The sequence below is a fragment of the Microcaecilia unicolor genome, chromosome 7 (assembly GCF_901765095.1).
Source record: "Microcaecilia unicolor chromosome 7, aMicUni1.1, whole genome shotgun sequence".
In the NCBI taxonomy this organism is placed as follows: Eukaryota; Metazoa; Chordata; class Amphibia; order Gymnophiona; family Siphonopidae; genus Microcaecilia; species Microcaecilia unicolor.
In genome coordinates this window covers 65,687,121-65,707,933 of record NC_044037.1, presented here as the reverse complement: position 1 = coordinate 65,707,933, position 20,813 = coordinate 65,687,121, and the positions used below count along the sequence as shown (strand labels likewise).

The window sequence follows — 20,813 nt, the reverse complement described above, 5'->3', positions numbered from 1 at the left end:
AATTGTGTATGTCCAAATTTGGACATCTCAGTCCATTCTTCATGTTATATTTAAAATTGGGCTTCACAAATGCATCCTGTCTAAGGCCAATGTAGCACACTATAGGATATCTGATTACTCCCCCAATGCATTGTACTATGGCCATAATATTTTGAAAGGGTTTGCGATTAACCCATATCCTCCCCTGATTCTGTTCTCCAGTCACGTTTGAGCAGAATCTTACTGTAGGATTTCACTCCTAACTTGCTTACCTTGTGGAGACTGATTTGTCATTGATGTACTCAGAGCCTATGTTCCTGGGTTCACTTGTGGAGCTGGTAGTGGTGATAGTAGTACTTCTTCCAGAATGTGAGCTAGACCTGTTAAAGAAAGGAGAGAGTCCAGGATTTACTTTAACTGTCCAATGGAATTCTGAATTAGAACCTTCCGTTCAGTAAATTGTTTCTCCAAGGACAAGCAGGATAGCAACTTTTTACAGTATGGGGTGATATCACCAATGGAACTCATATGGGAAGCTTTTGAGGCTTTTCACGTCACATGTGCACCACTTCCCACCTAATGCTCTTGCGCAGAGTGATGTAAGCCTTTGTCTTTCCGTGGAGCCAATCAGACATGCATTACCTTCAAGAGAATGTTTCTTACTAATTTTACACTTTTTTTAAGTTTTTCGTATGTATTTTGCTGTTTTGTGGTACTTCTTCCCCTTTAGTTTCATAGCTATGTTTTTGGTCATTTTCAAGTTTCCTTTATTTTTTTCATTTCACCTGGTGTAGGCCTTGTTGAGAACCCCAGGCTCCTAATCAAGGTACCACTTTTCAAAGTGGAGTCTTTTGATTTCTCAGTGGGTATTTTTCTGGACAAGATGTGCCAGAAAAAAGTCCCTAGCAGCTTCAAGAAATACACCTGGTACCTGCAATGCCTTGGGTCTGATCTTGATTGTTAAAAGATGTTCAAGAGAGGTCTTTGTGGTTGAGCACAGTAGCATGAATGTATTTTGGGTGCTCAGAAGTCTGATCCACCGACTTTGGTCTCTATGGGTCCTGGAACTGCATCAGATATTGGGGATACATCTGCATCAAGAGTGCATTGTACAGTGTGACATGAGCATTGATAGAGAACATTGGCACCAGTCATCATGTGAGTTCCACCTAAAGAAGAGGAAGGAATCCTCCTCAACTTCATTGACTCTGAGGGCGTGTGATGCCAATTGTCAGGTGGAGGCCGGGGTGCACTGACATCGTACCTCATTGGAGCACTGAGGCACTGAGGTCACTGGTGTCTTCAAAGCATCCCCGACTTGGATTGCTTATCCTTCTTGATAGTGCAAGCATTATTACCAGTACCACTATTTCCATCTCAACCAGCTCATCGTCCTGCCAACATTTTTGCCTAGGCCTCACACCTACAAAGATGAAAGTGCACCGCACATAATTGACTGCAAGAGAGCCTTGGTCTTCTTTTCAGAGCAGACTAAAGACATCAACAAATGCACACTGCAGTTAGCAGACTCTATTTCCTTCACTTATGCCCAGGCAGGTTTTGGTTATATCACAGCTCACAATGTTGGAGCTATGGTGGTGTTGGTAGCCCACTTCAGAGGAGGCTCCATGGAGGAAAGTTGCAAGGCTGTGACATGGAAATCTGTTGATGCATTCACTATCCATTACTGTTTGGAAAAGGACTCCTTACATGACAGTTGATTTGGCCAGTCAGTCCTGCAGAATTTTCTTTGGGGATTAAAATCCCAAACAATCTCCCTTAGGCTTATTTCTTTTATGTTCCAGGATGCCTTCCAAATATCTATTTATCTATCTCCCTTAGGCTTATTTCTTTTATCTATCTATCTATCTATCTATCTATCTATCTATCTATCTATCTATCTATCTATCTATCTATCTATCTATCTATCTATCTATCTCAGACTTGTGAGTTCTTGTACCAAGTAGAGCACTGCTGAGCCCGGTACTCGGGCCAGGTTCTGCTTGGTGGCTGGACAACCCCGGGTTTCACCTGCGCTGACCGCCGTTCCCCAGAGGTTGAGCCCCTAAGTGCGGCAGCCTGCAGGACTTACGGGACGGAGCTGGAAGCGGGGTGATGAATGTATCGGCCAGGCAGGCAGCAGGTCAAGAGAGTAATCCAGGTACAAGCGGCAGTCAGTAGGCAGGCGGCAGGCAAGAGAGTAATCCAGGTACAGGCGAAAGTCAGTAGGCAGGCGGCAGGCAAGAGAGTAATCCAGATGCAGGCGAAAGTCATTAGGCAGGTGGCAGGCAGAAGAGAGTAATCCAGGTATAGGCAAAAGTCAGTAGGCAGGTGGCAGGCAGAAGGGTAATCCAGGTACAGGCAAAGTCAGCAATGAGGGACCAGTAGTTAAGAAGCAGACTACAGAGTTAGAAACACCTACTAAATTAGAAGCCGAAGCAAGGAGTCCAGGGAGAGCTCAGCTGATAAAGTGCTGGCATCTGACATCAGCAGGGAGAAGGGGCACAACCATAGGACAAGAGCAGGGGAAGGAGGAACCGGAAGACCAATAGGAGAGAAGAAAGGGAAGCTAGGCAGAGGAAGAGCAGACCCAGGTGGGTGGAAGCAAAGCAATCAAGGAGCCTGGAAGCCAGGCAGAGAGAGAGCAGAAACAGGTGCATGGAAGCAAAGCAATTAAGGAGCCTGCAACCACCACTCTCTGCACAAACCCAGAGAGGGCTACACACACATGGCTCAGGCAGTGCCAGTCAAGTGTGCATGTCGACGGGACCCCACGCAGGCCGAGGACGCCGCTTACTCCATGTTGGGCACATGACACTATCTATCTATCTATTCAAAAAACTAGTTGCTGGTATTGGTATCTGCCTGTTGTAGCACCTTGTTATTTTCCCTTCTGTTAAAGGCAGCCTGTAGCTAGGGAGTCCCATGCTGCGAGGACTTGCTATCCTGTTTCTCCTCAGAGAAAAACAAGTTACTTTCCTGTAGAGTGTTTTCTATGGGCAGCAGGATACAAACTCTCACATACCAACTACAGCCCACCTCCCCAAGGATTTCCATTCTACTGAATCTACTGTAAACATACAGATTGAGGGGTGTCTAACATTACAGTGGCAGGTGGGAAGTGGTGCACATTTGCAGTGGAGCATCTCGAAAGCTTCAAGTGTATTCTAACCTGGAGAAGCTTCCTGTATAGCTCCATTGGTGATATCACTCCATTCTTCATGTTATATTTAAAATTGGGCTTCACAAATGGATCCTGTCCAAGGGCAATGTAGCGCACTATAGGATATCTGATTACTCCCCCAATGCATTGTACTGTGGCCATAATATTTTGAAAAGGTTTGTGATTAACCCATATCCTCCCCTGATTCTGTTCTCCAGTCATATTTGAGCAGAACCTTACTGTAGGATTTCACTCCTAATTTGCTTACCTTGTGGAGACTGATTTGTCATTGATGTACTCAGAGCCTATGTTCCTGGGTTCACTTGTGGTGCTGGTAGTGGTGATAGAAGTATTTCTTCCAGAATGTGAGCTAGACCTGTTAAAGAAAGGAGAGAGTCCAGGATTTACTTTAACTGTCCAATGGAATTCTGAATTAGAACCTTCCGTTCAGTAAATTGTTTCTCCAAGGACAAGCAGGATAGCAACTTTTTACAGTATGGGGTGATATCACCAATGGAACTCATATGGGAAGCTTTTGAGGCTTTTCACTTCACATGTGCACCACTTCCCACCTAATGCTATTGCGCAGAGTGATGTAAGCCTTTGTCTTTCCGTGGAACCAATCAGACATGCATTACCTTCAAGAGAATGTTTCTTACTAATTTTACATGTTTTTGTAAGTTTTTCGTATGTATTTTGCTGTTTTGTGGTACTTCTTCCCCTTTAGTTTCATAGCTATGTTTTTGGTCATTTTCAAGTTTCCTTTATTTTTTTCATTTCACCTGGTGTAGGCCTTGTTGAGAACCCCAGGTTCCTAATCAAGGTACCACTTTTCAAAATGGAGTCATTTGATTTCTCAGTGGGTATTTTCTGGACAAGATGTGCCAGAAAAAAGTCCCTAGCAGTTTCAAGAAATACACCTGGTACCTGCAATGCCTTGGGTCTGATCTTGATTATGTTAAAAGATGTTCAAGAGAGGACTTTGTGGTTCAGCAAAGCAGCATGAATGTATTTTGGGTGCTCAGAAGTCTGATCCACCAACTTTAGTCTCTATGGGTCCTGGAACTGCATCAGATATTGGGGATACATCTGCATCAAGAGTGCATTGTACAGTGTGACATGAGCATTGATAGAGGACATTGGCACCAGTCATCATGTGAGTTCCACCTAAAGAAGAGGAAGGAATCCTCCTCAACTTCATTGACTCTGAGGGCGTGTGATGCCAATTGTCAGGTGGAGGCCAGGATGCACTGACATCGTACCTCATTGGAGCACTGAGGCACTGAGGTCACTGGTGTCTTCAAAGCATCCCCGACTTGGATTTCTTATCCTTCTTGATAGTGCAAGCATTATTACCAGTACCACTATTTCCATCTCAACCAGCTCATCGTCCTGCCAACATTTTTGCCTAGGTCTCACACCTACAAAGATGAAAGTGCACCACACATAATCGACTGCAAGAGAGCCTTGGTCTTCTTTTCAGAGCAGACTAAAGACATCAACAAATGCACACTGCAGTTAGCAGACTCTGTTTCCTTCACTTATGCCCAGGCAGGTTTTGGTTATATCACAGCTCACAATGTTGGAGCTATGGTAGTGTCTGGAGCCTACTTCAGAGGAGGCTCCATGGAGGAAAGTTGCAAGGCTGTGACATGGAAATCTGTTGATGCATTCACTGTCTATTACTGTTTGGAAAATGACTCCTGACATGATAGTTGTTTTGGCCAGTCAGTCCTCCAGAATTTTCTTTGGGGATTAAAATCCCCAACCATCTCCCTTAGACTTATTTCTTTTCTGTTCCAGGATGCCTTCCAAATATCTATCTATCTATCTATCTATCTATCTATCTATCTATCTATCTATCTATCTATCTATCTATCTATCTATCTATCTATCTATCTATCTATCTATCTATCTATCTATCTATCTATCTGTCAGACTTGTGAGTTCTTGTACCAAGTAGAGCACTGCTGAGCCCGGTACTCGGGCCAGGTTCTGCTTGGTGGCTGGACAACCCCGGGTTTCACCTGCGCTGACCGTCGTTCCCCAGAGGTTGAGCCCCTAGGTGCGGGCAGCCTGCAGGACTTATGGGACGGAGCTGGAAGTGGGGTGATGAATGTATCGGCCAGGGAGGCAGCAGGTCAAGAGAGTAATTAATTTTTTTTATTTTTGTTACATTTGTACCCCGCGCTTTCCCACTCATGGCAGGCTCAATGTAATCCAGGTACAAGTGGCAGTCAGTAGGCAGGCGGCAGGCAACAGAGTAACCCAGGTACAGGCAAGACAGTAGGCAGATGGCAGGCAAGAGAGTAATCCAGAAAAAACGATAACATCATGGATAACGGGTCGTGGATCTATTCCAACTCTAACACCTATTTTGTTTGGTAAACAAATACCTATGGTACAGTCATTTAGGTACCTTGGTATTATTATCGAGTCTTCCCTATCCTTTAATGAGCAAATATCCGATGTGATAAAGAAATCTATCAACTACGTAAATTACGCTCGATTAGAAACTCCATAGATAAATCCTCTTTGTGTACACTAACTTACGCCTATATTTTATCACGTTTAGATTATTGTAATATAGTGTACGCAGGTCTTTCAAAACGTAATCTAAAACGATTACAGATGATACAAAATACAGCAGCTCGTATTATCTGTAGAGCTTCAAAATATGACAGGATCACGCCATTATTATATCAATTGCACTGGCTTCCAATAGAAGCAAGGATAAAATTCAAAGTTCTGACACTGAAACACAAAGCTTTTTATTCATCTAGTCCATCATATCTGTCTAACCTTACTATCCCCTATACACCAACTCGGACACTTCGGTCATTGACAGAAAATAGACTTGTAATTCCATCCCCATCTAAAGCTCGATGGGAATCAACGCGAACATCAGCATTTTTTTTCTTAGCTCCCTCACTTTGGAATTGTCTTCCTAAAGAACTTAGGTTTGAAGATTCTTATACTCATTTTCGTAAAGCTCTAAAAACACATTTCTTTCAGGAGTCATTTGAAAAAAAACGCTTAAAATAGAAATAAAGGAAAAAAAACTTTTAGTTTTTTTGATTGTTATCAATGTTTTTATGATTATAGCTTGTGAAATCTGTATGTGTGTTGATTTTTTGAAGTGCTTTTCTATCATAAATGGATTTCAGAGTATGTTTATTTATTGTCTTAATGTCATTTAATGTTATTTTATATTGTAAACCGTTCTGATTTACCTTTGTATTAAGTGATGGTCTAGTAAATAAATAAATAAACGATGCAGGCCAAAGTCATTAGGCAGGCGGCAGGCAGAAGAGAGTAATCCAGGTAGAGGCAAAAGTCAGTAGGCAGGCGGCAGGCAGAAGGGTAATCCAGGTACAGGCAAAGTCAGCAACGAGGGACCAGTAGATAAGAAGCAGACTACAGAGTTAGAAACACCTACTACTACTACTATAACTTACTATAGCGCTGCTACCAAAGTAGAAGCCGAAGTAAGGAGTCCAGGGAGAGCTCAGCTGATAAAGTGCTGGTATCTGACATCAGCAGGGAGAAGGGGCACAGCCATAGGACAAGAGCAGGGGAAGGAGGAACCAGAAGACCAATAGGAGAGAAGAAAGGGAAGCCAGGCAGAGGAAGAGCAGATCCAGGTGGGTGGAAGCAAAGCAATCAAGGAGCCTGGAAGCCAGGCAGAGAGAGAGCAGAAACAGGTGCATGGAAACAAAGCAATTAAGGAGCCTGCAACCACCACTCTCTGCACAAACCCAGAGAGGGCTACACACACATGGCTCAGGCAGTGCCAGTCAAGTGTGCATGTCGACAGGACCCCACGCAGGCTGAGGACACTGCTTGCGTCCATGTTGGGGACATGACACTATCTATCTATTCAAAAAACTAGTTGCTGGTATTGGTATCTGCCTGTTGTAGCACCTTGTTATTTTCCCTTTTTTTTCTGTTAAAGGCAGCCTGTAGCTAGGGAGTCCCATGATGCGAGGACTTGCTATCCTGCTTCTCCTCAGAGAAAAACAAGTTATTTTCCTGTTGAGTGTTTTCTATGGGCAGCAGGATACAAACTCTCACATACCAACTACAGCCCACCTCCCCAAGGATTTCCATTCTACTTAATCTACTGTAAACATACAGATTGAGGGGTGTCTCACATTGCAGTGGCAGGTGGGAAGTGGTGCACATTTGCAGTGGAGCATCTCGAAAGCTTCAAGTGTATTCTAACCTGGAGAAGCTTCCTGTATAGCTCCATTGGTGATATCACTCCATGGTTTGAGGAGTTGCATCCTGCTGTCCACAGAGAACATCTGTTACAGGTAAGTAATTTGGTTTTCTACCTCATCTATTGTTGCAGAATAGATGTAAGGTTGAGTACTTATGCTATTTTTAGTTAGCTGACAATGTTCATTGAATGCATTCAGGTTTCAGACATGCTTCCCCCCAGAAGAGTTTGTGCCTGACAGTTTGGAAAGCAGGAAATCAAATTCACAGCCAGAACTATGATGATTCAGGAACATTTAGTTTGAAAACAGGGACATGACAAAATATGTTTGCCTTAGTAACATAATAAAGTAGGACAGATTTGTATTCTATTTTTTACATGACTACATATGATCCATTGACTTAATATCTATTGAAAAACAATTTAGTACGGGGAGCAATGATGTATGTACTGAAAGAACTCATGTTTGTTCTGCGAGTCAAGTACCATTTTAAATGTACAAGAATTTGTTAAAAATAAATGTGGAAATCACAAGGCTTGACAAAGACTTGTGGAACACGGCTAAGAGAACATCTCATTAGTTTCTCTGCATTTTCTCAGAGCAAAGGGAAATGATGTTCAAATTGGAAAGTATTCTAGGGTGGGCCTGAGCCCGAAGTGGGTGGGCATAAAAGTTTCTCTCTACCCCGCCCCCTTCCTCCTCCTATTCTCCACCTCTCCCCCAGCACCTCCCACCCGCAGCTACGCCCCTGCTGTACCCTACTATATGCTCAGTACATAGCTAGTATGATATTTGTTCCAGAGAAGGAAATAGCAAAGAAATTCCAGCTTCTACTCTTCAGCCACTTCTGATCAACTAACTCAGTACTTCCTTTGTCCTCAGTCTCACTCATCTTACCTTTCTGGGCCAGAGTCTAAATTGATCAAATATGTAGGATCCTTGTACCCAGGTTCTGTTGAAAAGCTTTCTCTGGAATTTGAGCTGGGCCTGTCAAAGGAAATAAGCTATATTACAATCCAAATGAGCAAATATGTGGCAGGGCAGTGAATTTGGGGAGGAGGGGGGAGGGGGATAGTTCATTTTCAGTGTAGCAAGTGAGCAGCACTTTAACTATGCTCAAACCCTATTGCATCCCACCCCCTCTGACAGGTCTGCATTTGAGGGGGTGAGACTCAGCAGTACTTAAGTGCAGGCCTGTACTTAAAGCCCCATGCTGTGCTGAATTGCATTGCAGCAGCTGCTAAGAGTGGAAGGCAGAGGACAGAGGTAGGATGGCTGCAGCAGCAGCAGAAACAGGGAGAAGGGAAGTGGGGAGAGATTTCAGAATCTCCCTTGGAGGAGGGTAAAGGGAAAGGAATAGGAGATGCTAGATACCTTGGAGGGATAGAGAAGGGAAGATAGTGGATGTTTGGGGGGAGTGGCTAGGAAATGGAAGGGGAGATGCTGGACATGGTGGGTTAGGAAAGGAAAGAGAAAAGGAGATGCTAGTCATAGGGAGGTTGGGAAGGAAAAGAAGAGGAGTTGTCAGAGTGGGGGGAGGAAGGGAAGAAAAGGAGAGATGGTAAGGAAGGGAAAATAAGATGCTGGGCATGGGTGTGGGGGAATGGAAGAGAAGGGCATGGATGTGGGGGAAAGGAAAAGAAGGGGAGATGCTAGACAGAGAGGTAAAGGGAAGGGGAGATGCTGAACATTGGTGGGTAGACAAGGAAAGGGGATATCTTGGACTATGGGGGGGTCAGTACAGCTTTGAGATGTTGGTATATGTGGGGGAGGAATGAGGCCATGAGTGAACCAGGGTGGGGTGCATGGTTGAAGGTTTTCCTAGGACATCATATACTTTTTGACTGTCCCTGGCAAAAGGTGACTCAAGCATTGAAAAGTGGAAACTATCATCATTCTCTGAACGTAGATCAATTGGCCTTCTAGTACGGTTCTACAGATATTTGGTCACTTTGTTGTGGTAACTGTTTTCAAGAATTTGGTATGACATTAGCAGTTCCAGACAAGTATGCACAGATGTTGGTTTCTGTTTCGTGCACCTTTATATTCTTTGGTCACCTGTGTGTTTTCGTAGGTGTGCTGTATGGATATACATTTGGGATGATGAAGTTACTCTATTATACTATTTTATGCCGCTTATATCTAGATTCTGTCCCCTTGCTTCCTTTGAATGGCTTGTTCTCCACATTTCCTTCATTTATTGTTTTTAATGTAACTTGTATGTTTTTATATTATTTTGTTTGGGATTGTATATGTGTCCCTGTTATCCATATAGTTATATGTAGAATATAAATGAATAAAACTAAACTAAACTAATAAATCTAATTTTCTTACCTTCTTTGGTCAGATTCTGATTCCTGGTCACTTAAATACTCTGGGACCGTGTAGATGGCTCTTGTCGTGGTGGTGACATTGCTTTCCCTGGGATGTGTGATGGGCCTGACCAGAAGAGGAAAGAGAACTGCTTGGACTGTGCGGAACCAGGTTGTGAGTATTTATTTAATACAACATCACATACATAATTAAAACCAAACCAAACCAAACAATACAACACAAACAAACAAACAAACAAACATTACTCAGTAACATTATAGGTAAGAGCAAATAAATGAGCTTTTACCAATTTATAAAATTTAAAAAAAAAATCACATCCCTGATGTATCTCTAAATGTAAGGACCTTGAACTAAAAAAAAAAAATTATTTATGCACTAGTACGAACTTTACCTATCTCAGCAACTGCTGGGACAACTAATAAATTTGAATGAGATGAATGTGATGACTGAGTAGGCCAATATATCTTCACATTATTGTCTACCTCAGAGTTAAAAATTCAAGTACCTTGGACCATTTAATATATCATTTCCCATTACTGGATGAATATTGGTCTCAAATAGAGAAAACAATTTCTCTTATACTAAATTTAAAGATTTCTTTAACTTACAAAATGATAATAGCAGGAGATTTCGGCATTAACAATATATTATCACCACATATAATTAAACTACTACGTATATTGATCCAAGTGGCTATAAAATTGATATGTCAAAACTGGAAAGATTTTACAAAGTTAACCTACGAAATGTGGTGGAACTCAGTATGTCTAACAGCTAAATATGAAAACGTAGCAGCAGAGAAATGTGGTTCCTTTATGGCATATAATAAAATTTGGTCTCCGGTGATTAAATATTCATCCAGCTAAGTAATTAATGTACAGGTACTTTTCAAACATTGACATTAATACTATAACATCTGATATGCATGCATACTTCATACGAATATACATATATGTATATATATATATAGTCAGAGTACATTGACCTTTCTGTTAACTGTTTGAACTAAAAAAATTCAAGTACCTTTTTAAAAATAATGCAACTACACTAAAAAATAATATGGCATCAGACTGGAAGCCAGTAAAGTTTAATTGTGAATGATTTTACATGATGATAATGCTGGAGACCATCAGTCTTACAGGCAGCAGCATATAGCAGAGTAGGGCACAGATACATGAAAAAAGTAAGAGACTTACTTAAGAAGATTCCTACAACTAAAAAAGTGTTAACGTATGCAAAAAAAAAAAAAAGCTGTAAACTGGAGTTTTATATGTAAATATATCATGGTAACAACCAGGAGAAAATATTAATCTACTACTACTAATCATTTCTATAGCACTACTAGACGTACGCAGCGTTGTATTTTACAGTCCACATCCACTGACCCAGTCTTGTGACTGTTGGTTAATTGAAGCTATTCAACGGTTTTATTGCATTATGGAAATTTGATAGTTAAGCCATGAGTATTCATCAGCCATTAACACCAATTGAGTTATATATAGTAATGTGTCAGACTAACAGCTTGTCTGTAGCTGGCTTAGATTAGAGCTGTTAGACTTGGCACATTAACACACAAAACTGAATTGGTATTAAACAGTAACTGATGTTTTTAAACAGAAACTGAATCTTCAAGATTTTAATCTATTGCTAAAGTGTATAGTTGAACTTCTTCATAGGAAAATGTTATTCACAAGTCTTACTCTGCCATGAGTGTGGTTTGTGTCTAGAAAATTAAAATGCCAAGACTCTAACATCTATTTGAAAATTTGTAAAGAATGGTTGCTTTTACAATGTAGACAGGCATTGACCTTTATTTACAAAGCACAAATAATGTACACAGCATTGAGCATATGGGACTGTAGAAAGCCACTAGTTAAGTAAACATAGTCTGATTGATATTCAAAGTAGGCAGGAGAGATTCGGACTGACCATTTGAAAAGTAGGTAGGAAAAGAGTTTTCTAGAGGTGGAGTCAGGGAGGAACCAGGACTCATGCAGGGCAACATAATATTGTACATTTTTTTATTTCATTGATCATCTATTCCCCTTATCTTTCTTTATGTTTCTTTCTTTAACCTTTTTCATTTTCTTTCCTAGTTTCTTTCAGCTGTTGGTGGTCATCATTTTTCAAACACTGACTGTAGCTGGGCACGTGCAGGACGTCAGATGCAGAGAAGCCCTGCAGAGTACAGCGAAGATCAGCTGAGAGGAGCGCGTCTGTGTGGGCCACGCACGCCGGAGTCAGAACAGAAGACAGCACTTCTGCTGGCGGGGGTTCAGGTGGAAGGGGCCCGGTGGCAGTGGCGGGTGGAACTGCGGCACCGGGCCCCCTTGGAGGCCCAGGTCCCGGGAATTTTGTCCCCCCTGTCCCCCCCTCTCGGCGGCCTGCTGAAAGTCAGAGGCTGTGCACTCCCACTGCAACCTAACCAGTGCCTAGAAGACTGGCACCGATTGGAGGAGCAGGGCCCTGCCGCCATGAATCTACCAGGAAAGCGGCTTATTTCTTCCTAGCCCCAAGTTTATGGAACAGTTTGCTCCCAGAAAGTAGATCCGAGCACTCACTCTCCTGGTTCAAAGCTTTACTGAAGACAGATGTTTTTTTTTTTTTAGTTAATCTTCAACATCCCTCCTGCCTTTTTATCCTGAGTCATTTCTAAGGAAACATTAATAAACTTTGTTGATATTATTATTAATTATTTGTTTGGTCCCAGTTCTTTGGACAAGCCTGGTTTACTTTTCCCACTTCTTTTATCTCTTTTTATCCTGTTACACAGTACAAACATAGCAATTTTAACTGCAACTTTTAAGTTTATAATGTTTAAGTTATGTGATTGAGAATCTTATTGAGTGTGTCTTTCCTATCACATATTGGAGTTCCTTTTCCTTTGTTGTACTACCATTGTAACTGTAAACCCTCTTTGACTCCCTCAAGAAAAGGTGGTACATCAAATACCAATTAAACTTAAACTTAGTACATCAGCCCTATATTTGAAAATAACGATATGTGCCACATGAATCCCAGGAATGCACGGAAAGAGTTCTATAAACCCCCGTCTTCTCCCCTCCCCTCCAAAAAGTAAAACCATTCAAAAACACGAGGATCCCGTTTGCTTCTTACTTTGCAGTGCTTTGATCAAGTTTGCTGTACACTGAGGGGCTCGTATTGTCATTGTAGGTTTCTCTCCTGGTGGTAGTAGTGGTGGTAGTTCTGCTCTCTGAGCCTGAGCCAGTCCTGGGATGAAAGGAATAAGCTTATTAGACATCATAATGCCTGCAACAAAATCTTCAGGATCAATTCTGGGTTTCTATAAATAATTAGGTGCCCTTTTACTAAAGCCGCATAAGCGTCTACACGTGCCAAAATGGAGTTACTACCTGGCTACTGTGTGGCACTTGCGGTAATTTCAATTTATGTGCGCGTCCAATACGTGTGTACGAAATATTCTGGATGTGAGTATCGGACGCACGCCAAGTGGCATTTGACATGCGTAGGTCATTACCGCCCGGTTACCGTGTGAGACTTTACAGCTAGGTCAATGGCTGGCAGTAAGGTCTCAGACCCAAAAAGGACACGCACCAATTTTGATTTTTGCCGCACGTCCATTTTCGGCAAAAATTTTAAAGAAGGCCTTTTTTACGGGTGCACTGAAAAATGGATCGGTGCGGGGCCCAAAACCCGTGCCTACACTACTGCAAGCCATTTTTCAGCACACCTTAGTAAAATGACTCCTAAATTTATATTTAGCTCATGGTTTCTCAGTAGAAGTTTAAGGCAAGTTACATTCAGGTACAGTGTCTGACAATCTTATCATTAAAAGGCTGCCTTTACTAACCCACAGTAAAATAGCACATATTCCTACTAATTTACCATGTAAAGATTTACTGTAGGATTGATTCACCTGCACTTTTGAGGTAACACAGGTTAGTCAATATCACAATATACGTTACAGTTGCCACAGCGAGGAATATCATGCATATGAGCAAGGATTCGGTCTAAGCTTTAAGATCCTGCCAGGTGCTTGTGATCTGGACAGGTTACTATTGAAAAAAGAATACTGGGCTTCATGGACTTTTTAGTCTGACCCAGTATGGCAATCTTTTTCCCCTCTGTCCACCCACCCCAGCTATGTATCCTTTTACTGTACACTGCTGAGAAGTTACAAGTGAAGTATCAAAGGAATATAATTGGCTACTCAGCTAATGTACTTATGTATCATATTTATTTCTGTCATAAACAGTAACTTCTTTCAAATTCTTGTCTTTATGAGAATACACAATTCCCTTTCATTTCAAAATGATACTGTGTTAAAAAAGGTGTTTTCTCAAAACAATGTATTTCGAGTCAACCCTGTGACTCAGTCGGTGCAGTACACTACCATGTGGGAGAACTGGGTTTAGCAGAAATTGGCTCAGGAATTATTCAAACTGTCTGGGTTTGTAGAGGCAGTATTCACAGTGCTGATGGGGGGATGGGAGGAGGGGAGACTTTCAGGCTTATTTTCGAAAGAGAAGGACGCCCATCTTTTGACACAAATCGCAAGATGGGCGTCCTTCTCACAGGGTCGCCCAAATCGGTATAATGGAAAGCTGATTTGGGGCGTCCCCAACTGCTTTCCATCGTGGGGGTGACCAAAGTTCCCAGGGGCGTGTTGGAGGCGTAGCGAAGGCGGGACTTGGGCATGCCTAACACATGGGCGTCTTCGACCCATAATGGAAAAAAAAGGGCGTCCCTGATGAACACTTGGACGACTTTACCTGGTCCTTTTTTTCTTACGACCAAGCCACAAAAAGGTGCCCGAACTGACTAGATGGCCACCGGAGGGAATCGGGGATGACCTCCCCTTACTCCCCCAGTGGTCACTAACCCCCTCCCAACCTCAAAAATAAATTTAAAAATATTTTTTGCCAGTATCTGTGCCAGCCTCAAATATCATACCCAGCTCCATGACAGCAGTATGCAGGTCTCTGGAGCAGTTTTTGTGGGTGCAGTGCACGTCAGGCAGGCGGACCCAGGCCCATCCCCCCCAACCTGTTACACTTGTGGTGGTAAATTGAGCCCTTCAAAATCTACCAGAAACCCACTGTACCCACATCTAGGTGCCCCCCTTCACCCATAAGGGCTATAGTAGTGGTGTACGGTTGTGGGGAGTGGGTTTTCCACATCTAGGTGCCCCCCTTCACCCATAAGGGCTATAGTAGTGGTGTACGGTTGTGGGGAGTGGGTTTTTTTTTTTTTTTTGGTGGGCTCAGCACACAAGGTAAGGGAGCTATGTACCTGGGAGCTTTTTCTGAAGTCCACTGCAGTGCCCCATAGGGTGCCCAGTTGGTGTCCTGGCATGTCAGGGGGACCAGTGCACAATGAATGCTGGGTTCTCCCACAGCAGGGCTTGCATTTGGTCATTTCTGAGATGGGCGTCCTTAGTTTCCATTATCGCTAAAAATCAGAAACAACCAAGTCTAAGGACGACCATTTCTAGGGACGACTTAAATGTCAAGATTTGGGCGTCCCTGACCGTATTATCGAAACGAAAGATGGACACCCATCTTGTTTCGATAATACGGGTTTCCCCGTCCCTTCGCCATGATGTCCTGTGAGGACGTCCTCAGAAAAACATGGGCTCCCCTTTTGATTATGCCCCTCTCTGTATCACTGCACAAAGATTACAGTCACCAAACTCAGGGTGCATATGTATTAAGTTTCAGAGGAAGCCATGCTCTGTGGTTCCTGGATAGTCTGTTGCTGCTGTGACCAGCATAGTGGAAGAGGGAGAGGCTTAAAATTGGAGGCAACCCCCCCCCCCCCCCACCCCCACAAAACAAAGAAAATCAAACAAATGAAAAACAGGTAGCTGAAAATGAAAGCACATAATACTTTAAGTAGCAGATGCCGGTTTGACTGAGCTGAAAGCTTGATCCTGCTCCAGAAAAGTGGTATTATGATTTCTTAAGAAGGGTACTTAACCACTGAAAATTGACAGCACTGGGGTAATCTAATAATGTATTCGATTATATATTATGCAATATTCTAAGTCACTGAAAAGTAATTAATAGCCAGTACAGCAATTTGAACAACTGTTGTCAGAAGGAAAGTAACATGCAACTGTGAATAACTAGCTTTGTAGTGACTTTTCCCAGCCTTCCATTCATACCTTCTTGTGCTGACTTTGAATTCCTCATTGTCATCTTCCAGGCATTCAGGCACCACATATCGGGCTGATGTGGCAGAGCTTCCTTCAGACCGTAGGCTGCAAATGCCAAAGCAGGAAAGGTATTATTATTTTGTAATCTGTGGTTTCACATTTTGCTGTTTGTAGGGACTGACCCTACAAACAGCACAGTGTAATGCTAGTTATCATATTTACAAAAAGCCTACATTTGACTAACTCCTGTTGCATAGTTTATGTAGGGCAGAGTCTATTGTGCAAGCAAGAGAGGGAGTCCTAGGCATTGCAAAACAGTTCCACAAGGACTTGCAGTCTGTGGCTTTTGGCCAAAGGTTTATTAATACGGTGGTTAGAGCTAGGTATAAATGGGGTAAAAACTATGGGTTGTTGTGAATGAAGGAAACTACTAGGCAAAAAAAGGTCTTTGCTTCTATGGATGGAACAATTATCCCCTAAATCGAGAATAAAGTGGTGTGATAGCCATGTTAGTCCCCTTTGGTAATAAATAAAATAAAACAAAGAAAAGAAAAAGAAAAGAAGACGATACATTTTTTACTGGTCTAACAATACAATTTTTTTTATTAGCTTTTGAAGGCAATACCTTCTTCTCCAGAGCCCTCCCGCCCAGTTAAATCACTTTGGACTCCTTTTACAAAGTCGAGCTAGCATTGTTGCATTTGCTATGCCAGAATCTCTAACTCTGCTTTATAAAAGGAGCCCTTTGAATATTGGGTGGTAACTGTTCTTTTTTTTTTTTTATTGAGTCAGTATCAATGATGAATTTTTTTTTCATTTTATTTTGAAATCGTTAACATTCCCAAAAAATAAGTACCTGTATATATGTAAACCGCTTTGAATGTAGTTGCAAAATACCACAGAAAGGCAGTATATCAAGTCCCATTTCCCTTCCCCTTTCCCATTCCAATGTAACACAGTGGAACATATTAAAAAATGAAATAATGATAATCATTTCTAGTCCACATCATTGGGGAAAATGAAGCCATATAGGACAAGATTCTATATATGGTGCCTGAAAAATTGGCGCCAAACAAAATTTCTGCCTAGGCATATTCTATAACCTGTGCCTAGATTTAGGTGTGATTTAAATAATACGTCTACTGGGTTTATAGAATATGCCTAGTGGTCATGCCTGTGCCTAACTCTAGGTTGAAGCTATTGCTACACTATGGTGCTCTTCTCTGTTCTGACAGTGGAAGTTTATACCTTATATGAACGTTTTTTTGTAACAAACTATCGACTTTACACAATCAGCTATACACCATAAGACTCCTGAAGAAGGCGCGAGCTAGCGCCGAAACACAGCTGTGCTGAGTCGTTGTCACTTTGCTTGCAATAAAGAATTGTTTCTTTATAGACGTCTCCTCTGGTTTTTAGAAGCGCCTACCTTTCCTACTTCTTGCTTCTGCAACCTTTTACGTAGGAACCAGTGTACCTCCACCCCTTTGGGGTGGTTTACTTAACTCTAGGTACATCCATTTACGCCAAGTAAAACTTGATGTAAATACCAGCACCTAAGTTAGTCACTGGAGCAGGTGTATTCTATAATTCTGTACATAAATTTTCAGAATGCTCGTGACCTGCCCATTCCATGCCCATGGCCATGGCCCCTTTTTGGCAGCGCGCATTAGAATTTACATGCACCACTTTACGGAATATGATTAGCAAGCAGGGGTGTATCTGCATGGGGACACGGGGGCCTGGGCCCCCGCTGATTTCGCCCTGGACCCCCCTGCCGCCGTCACCTACCTTTGCTGGCGGGGGACCCCAACCCCCGCCAGCCGAAGTCCGCTTCCTCCTACCGCTGCCTTTAAAAATATTCCTTCGGCTGGCGGGGGATCCCAACCCCCGCCAGCCGAGCCGAGCTCTTTTAAAGTTCTTTTTCATCCTCCGGAGTCCGTGCTGTTCAAAGCTGCTCCTTTCAGAGTCTGACATCGCTGCACGTTGTACGTGCAGGAGACGTTGCTGCACGTTGTACGTGCAGGAGACCTCCTGCACGTACAATGTGCAGCGATGTCAGACTCCGAAAGGAGCAGCTTTGAACAGCACGGACTCTGGAGGACGAAAAAGAACTTTAAAAGACCTCGGCTCGGCTGGCGGGGGTTGGGGTCCCCCGCCAGCTGAAGGAATATTTTTAAAGGCAGTGGCAGAAGGAAGCGGACCTCGGCTTGCGGGGTTGGGGTCCCCCGCCAGCAAAGGTAGGTGATGGTGATGATGGCAGCGTCGGCGGCGATGACGGCGGGGGGGGGGCGACGACGATGGCGGGAGGGGGGCTATAATGTGCCCCCTCACTCTGGCCTTGGCCCCCCCTACCGCCGCATTTCAGATACGCCTCTGTCAGCAAGTTGTGTGTATAAATTCTAATTAATGCCAATTAGTATCACTAACTATCTACAGCTCAGAAAAGAACTGAAAACCTACCTCTTCAGAAAATTTTACAGCTAACTACACAACCAATCGATGACCTCCTTAAGCAATAAATGTAAAACGCTAATGTAACTGCACCTAAATGTAAACTGTTAAGTCACTTTGAACCGAAACCTGTTTTCGGATAACAGTGGGATACAAGAATACATAAATAAATAATTGCTCGTTAAGTGGCAATTATAGGCACTGATTGGATTGCTAAGTAATTAAATTGCACGATGCACAAATCCAGAATACATCTGGATTTATGCACGCAATTTTGGTCACGCTATATAGAATCTGGGGGATAAACCATAATAGACAATAATAAGGAGGAACCCTTCCTACACAACCTGCTGTCATGTAGCCCACTAACTAGGGTATCCCACCTAGTTCCTCACCCGGTTCCCACCCACCTATCTAGAAGAAACTATTCTAATTGTGTCAAAGAAAACAGAACTATCAACTTGGTAGGAAACTAAACATTTGCAAGGAAATTTTAAGAAAAGTGTCTAAGCCTAATGCCTTAGTTTTCAATTGTAAAAACATTTTCCTCCTTATCTGAATTACTCTGGAAACACCAGGAAAAACTTGTATTCTCTGTCCACTATATGATATCTTCTTGTTTTTAAAGTAAGATTTCAAGACAGATAAAGTATCAGAGCCAAATAATACAAGCAGGGTAAGTAAAGGTCTCAAGACTGTTATCACACAGACCCCAAGGCTACACCTCTAGCATCAGGGATTGGCTGAAGCTTAGTATAAAAGGGTTACTGAGATGAGAATACTGTTCACTGAACCCAAGGTTAACTGGTCTGCTTGCTATCAAGCGTCCTGTATGCTGAGCCCCTCCTGCCACATTTCTGTGCTCCAGGCTAATCTGGTACCTGCTTGGTGATTCTAGTCCAGCTCTGCAGTTCCAAATCACTAATTCCTGTTTCAGTTTTGCAATCTGCTTTCTAACTTCAGTTCCATTTCAGTTCTGGTTTGCTTCCATTCTGACCCCCAGCCATTGTGATCTGCTACAGTGCGACCTTAAACTCTAGCTGTTGCTACCTGCAAATTTCTGGTTCATGTCTCTGTGTACCCAAGCACAGTAGTTGACTGCAGGGTGGCTTCCTGTCTATGCTTGGTCCAGGTGGACCACTCACACCTGGGGCTTAGTCCAGCTCCAAGCCCCATAAGTATTTAAGGTGATAACTTGCCACTTCAATAAAAATGATAGCTTTATTCATGGAGACTGCATTCCCTTTCCTCAGTACACATATATTTCTCAGTCAAGGACAGCAGCCTTTAACCTTTAGTAAGATTGATGGAAAGAATATAACTACAAGCTGAAAGATCTATGAACATCCTCTTTTTCTAACTGAGTAGAAAAGATAGGGTTCTACAACTGGCTGCCTCGAGGTAAGCACGTGAATGCCGAGTGCTAAGCGTCAATTCTATAACAGCATCTTTGTGCCAAGGTGTTGTTACAGAACACTACTACTACTACTTATAATTTCTAAAGCGCTACTAGACGTACACAGCGCTGTACACTTGAACATGAACAGACAGTCGCTGCTCCACAGAGCTTACAATCTAATTAGCGTGAGTGCTGACATGCCTTAAAGTTAGACACAAACAGTTACGGTAGGTCAGTGCCTGCTGTACAGGCTCGTGCCTAAGTGGCTGATATTTGCATAATTTAGTATTCTATAAGTTAATAAAGTATAGACAAGCCCTTGTAGTTACACACTATTTTATAGAACAGTACATACATACATGAGTGGCAATTATCTCGGCACTTACACGCATATGGCCAGAAACATGTTATCCTTACCTCCTACTGCCTGACACATCAGACGCTGCTCTTCCCATCTCCTCTTCATCTTCATAGCAGCTAAAATGGAGAAATGAGACACACAATGAACAAATACAGTCCATGTTTACGATAGTGTGTTTACTGCAGAAGTAATCTGTCCTATATCAGTGTATTCAGGGTTATTTTAAGGTGTTTTCATAGAAGAGAATTTTCTAAGAGAAAGCATGTTATCTTATAATGGACTCATAACCCGCCAGTTCCCTCAATTGAACTTCTAAGCGGGATACCAAAAGAATACCGATACCTTTTATCAGGATTTACAAAAGCTGTTCAAAACTACTTGTAAAGATCGCTTCATAAACGCACAGCAAGATATATAAAAGAGTGAGAAAAAAAATGCTTTAAACCACATACTTCTAACAGTCGGGAAAAGTCAAAAGCAAATGGTTACAAGTCCTAGTTACTTTGTAGTACAGCTTAGCAATTTAATCAATTGAGAAAATCCTTCCAGGCAATAACCTTCTAAGATCTTAAATACTAAACAGACCCCTTAAAATGGACCTGAGCCTCCCAACATGGTCTACTTTAGATTTACAGTATATTAATCTAGCTGTTGAATGTTGCATTAACTGAATCTTCCTGATCAAGTTTATAGCCATTCCCATATACAAGGAATTTTCCATAGTCCAACATCGATAACTAAACAATAATTCTGAAATGATC

The 20,813-nt window shown here is 42.3% G+C and overlaps 1 protein-coding gene across 11 annotated transcripts in view; it reads right to left on the bottom strand.

Annotated features, from left to right (window-relative positions):
* The window catches only part of ZNF185 (zinc finger protein 185 with LIM domain), a 209,575-nt gene that overhangs the window by 41,854 nt on the left and 146,908 nt on the right, over nucleotides 1–20,813 (bottom strand). For 8 of the 11 annotated variants that reach the window (XM_030209148.1, XM_030209154.1, XM_030209151.1 and 5 more), the window contains 7 exons: nucleotides 20,109–20,168; nucleotides 15,848–15,943; nucleotides 12,817–12,930; nucleotides 9,700–9,804; nucleotides 8,263–8,352; nucleotides 3,411–3,518; nucleotides 252–359 (listed from right to left, as the gene is read on the bottom strand). In XM_030209148.1, the coding sequence (XP_030065008.1) occupies nucleotides 252–359; nucleotides 3,411–3,518; nucleotides 8,263–8,352; nucleotides 9,700–9,804; nucleotides 12,817–12,930; nucleotides 15,848–15,943; nucleotides 20,109–20,168 (681 nt within the window). The remainder of the gene's footprint in view (nucleotides 1–251; nucleotides 360–3,410; nucleotides 3,519–8,262; nucleotides 8,353–9,699; nucleotides 9,805–12,816; nucleotides 12,931–15,847; nucleotides 15,944–20,108; nucleotides 20,169–20,813) is intronic. The other 3 variants (XM_030209156.1, XM_030209155.1, XM_030209153.1) reach the window with 3 other exon arrangements.